The 3,316-nt window shown below is 49.4% G+C and overlaps 1 protein-coding gene across 1 annotated transcript in view; it reads left to right on the top strand.

The window, feature by feature from the left end:
- The first annotated feature begins 1,889 nt into the window (after window positions 1-1,889).
- The window catches only part of USP29 (ubiquitin specific peptidase 29), a 28,875-nt gene continuing 27,448 nt past the window's right edge, over window positions 1,890-3,316 (top strand). Inside the window, 1 exon segment of the mRNA XM_010858047.1 lies at window positions 1,890-2,049. Within this exon segment, the coding sequence (XP_010856349.1) occupies window positions 1,890-2,049 (160 nt within the window).

Here is a 3,316-nt window from a genome sequence, read left to right as displayed (position 1 = left end):
AAGATTTCACTCTTTTTCATGGTTGAGTAATATTCCATCGTGTGTGCACCCGCCTTCTTTACCCATTCGTCTGCTGGGTCACCCGCCTTCTTTACCCATTCGTCTGCTGGTGGACATCTAGGCTGCTCCCATGTCTTGGCTATTGTAACAGTGCTGCTGTGAACACACGGGTGCGTGTATATTTTTGAATTAGAGTTTTATCTGGATATATACCCAGGAGTGGGCGTATAGGATTCTATGGCAACTCTCTTTTCAGGTTTTTGATGAACTGCTATACTGTTTCCATAGTAGCTGCATCAATTTACATTCCCACAAGTGTAGGAGGGTTCCCTGGGGAAATTAGGTTTTATCCTGAGAAGTGATGTGGCTAGATTTGCATTCTAGAAACGCCTCTTCAGATATGAGTGTGGAAAATAGACTGGTGAGCACAGAGCTTCCAAAAACACGGCCCTTTAGGACTTCCCTGCTGGTCTGGTGGTTAAGGACCCACCTGCTAGGGCAGGGGCCAATTCCCGGTCTGGGAAGATTCCACATGCCGTGAAGCAGCTACATCCCCGAGCCCCGAGCCACAGCTACTGAGCACATCTCCTGCAACTCCTGAGGCCTGTGCACCTGGAGACTGTGCTCCACAGGGGAGACCACTGCAGAGAGAAACACGCACGCAGCGACGGAGCCCCAGAGCAGCCAGAACCAGTTAATAGTAAGACATTTTACAAATCAAAAATACTGCCCTTCATGTACCACAGTGACGAATTTTGCCACATCGGAGTCTTTGTGATACTACTGGACATGATACCTTTTTTTCCCTTTCAAATTGCTCTCTGTTATACCTGAACTATAAACTCCCTTTAAAGGGAATTTTAAATCATGACCCTGAATGGAAGCACCATTTTCTCTCATCGTGGAAGATGAAAATAAACATACAAGGAAAACACATACAAATAATGTTGCTTGACATTAGTTAGATGCAATTGCCAGCCAAGGTTTTGAGCCAAAGAAGTCTTGTTTTTGTTTTTTGCTCAAAGGAGATGTTGGTGAGTAATATTCACTAAAGACATTCAGTGTTGATACTTTCAAATTCTGGTGGTGTGTGAGGACTCTTGAGAGTCCCTGGGACTGCAAGGAGATCAAACCAGTCCATCCTAAAAGAAATCAACCCTGAGTATTCATTGGAAGGACTGATGCTGAAGCTGAAGCTCCAATACTTTAGCCACCTGATGCGAAGTGTGGACTCATTGAAAAAGATCCTGATGCTGGGCAAGATTGAGGGCAGGAGGAGAAGGGGACAACAGAGGATGAGATGGTTGGATGGCATCACTGACTTAATGGACATGAGTTTGAGCAAGCTCTGGGAGATAGTGAAGGACAGGGAGGCCTGGCGTGATGCAGTCCATGGGGTCGCAAAGAGTCGGACACAACTGAGCAACTGAACAGCAAAGACATTCGAACCAAACTAAGATGTTATCCTTTATGCACTGCGATGGGCCTAAAGATACTGAAAAGGAAATTTGTTTCTTCTTTTGATTCAAACATTATTTAATGTTACATGTCTAGCTTTTTGTTTTGTTTTGTTTTTGCCATGTGGCTTGTGGGATCTTAGTTCCCCGGGCAGGGATTGAACTGAAGCCATGGCAGTGAAAGCTCAGAGCTGCCTGGCGAGCTACAGTCCAAGGGGGGACAGAGTCGGACACGACTGCAGCGACATAGCACAGCACAGCACAGTGTAAACCTATCCTCCCTAATGGTCCCGTTTCTCCAGAGAACCCAGACTAACACACAGGCAGGCCTTGCTGACGGCGATCTGGCCCAGAGGAGAGAAACGTGTACAGCGTTTTCTCCTGGTTAATTTTCTTTTTCCAGGCCCAGTATTTCTGAGATGCCCATAGACAATGGGAGAAGCTGAAGTTGACTTCTTGGGACCTGCAGAAGGACTGGGCACAGGGCTTCGGGAACAGGGGGTAAAGAAGGCACGACTTCTGGGATGTCAGCTCGGGCAACGTGGCACCTCCCGGCAGCGTTCACTGACACAGGGCCAGCCCGGGACACGGAGTGAGCACGCGAGGTGGCTGTGATAATTACCCAGGAAATATATGTAGGCGGTGCGGGCAGGCTGGGGCAGGGGAAAGGGAGCAGGGATGGGAGGGACATTACTGGGGACACCGTGAAAAGAATAACAGCACAGAGACCGTGTGCTCTGGCAGGGAAAGCAGCAAGGGTGTTTACCGTCCTCGCACAGCCAGGAGAGACAGCTTGCAGATTGTCAGCGGAATTTTCCACTGAGCTAAAGGCCAGGCCGGGCTCCATGAATGATATACATCCCCGTGTAATTAACAGTGGGGAAGGTTTCTCTAAGACGCCAAACGCTGTGGACAGTCTCCTGGAGACATCTGTTTACCATCATTCATTTTGTCTCAATACCCACCTGTTTCAGCAAATTTTCCCCGCTTTCAACTGTCCACCCAGTTTCCATCCAAATCTTGGGAACTGACAGCACTGAATTTTATCATCTGCAGGGCTTTATTTATTTGGACGTGTTAATCACAGTGTCCTGGCACACAAGAAAATGCACAGCGGACGCTTCTGGGATCAATTTCCCTAATGTAGTCAAAAGCAGTGAAGCATTCCGTGTTACCTAATTTGCACCCTCTTCTTGAAAATACCAACATCCCTTTCGTATTAACCTAAGGTTTCCTTGGCCTCAGGGCACCGAGTGCGGAAGTTCCTGCCCAGGAATCGAACCTGTGCCCCCTGCAGTGGAAGCATGGGCTCTTAACCACCAGACTGCCGGGGGAGTCCCCACGCTTTTCCTTTCTGACATCTCCACGTGGGCTTCTCATAGGCATCTCAGCATAACAAATGCAAACGGAAGCCGCTGGTGTCTACTGCCACCCGCTCAACTGGCATGGTTCCCACAGTGGGGTCTCACAGACGTCACAGGACCTAGAACCACTGGTCCATTTTCAGTTCTTTCTCTCACATCCCACAGCCAGTCCATCAGAAGAATCAGGCCCCGGGGCTTCCCTGGTGGGACAGCGGATAAGAATCTGCTTGCCGATGCAGGAGACGCGGGTTCGATCCCTGGCGGGGGAGGAGCCCACATGCCTCGCAGCAACCGAGCGCCACGACCACTGAGCCTGTGCTCTGGAGCCCGGGAGCTGCAACCACTGAAGCCGTGTGACAGAGCCCACGCTCTGCAACCAGAGAAGCCGCCCGCAAGCAGAGAAAGTCCCATCAGGGCAACGGAGACCCGGAGACACCAAAACTAAAATACATAAACGTGTACAAATGTTTTCAAAAAGAAAACCAGCTCCAATAC

The sequence above is a fragment of the Bison bison genome, unplaced genomic scaffold (assembly GCF_000754665.1).
Source record: "Bison bison bison isolate TAMUID 2011002044 unplaced genomic scaffold, Bison_UMD1.0 scf7180017864383, whole genome shotgun sequence".
Taxonomy (NCBI): Eukaryota; Metazoa; Chordata; class Mammalia; order Artiodactyla; family Bovidae; genus Bison; species Bison bison.
The sequence above is the reverse complement of the archived record's forward strand: the minus strand, read 5'-3'. Positions and strand labels throughout refer to the sequence as shown.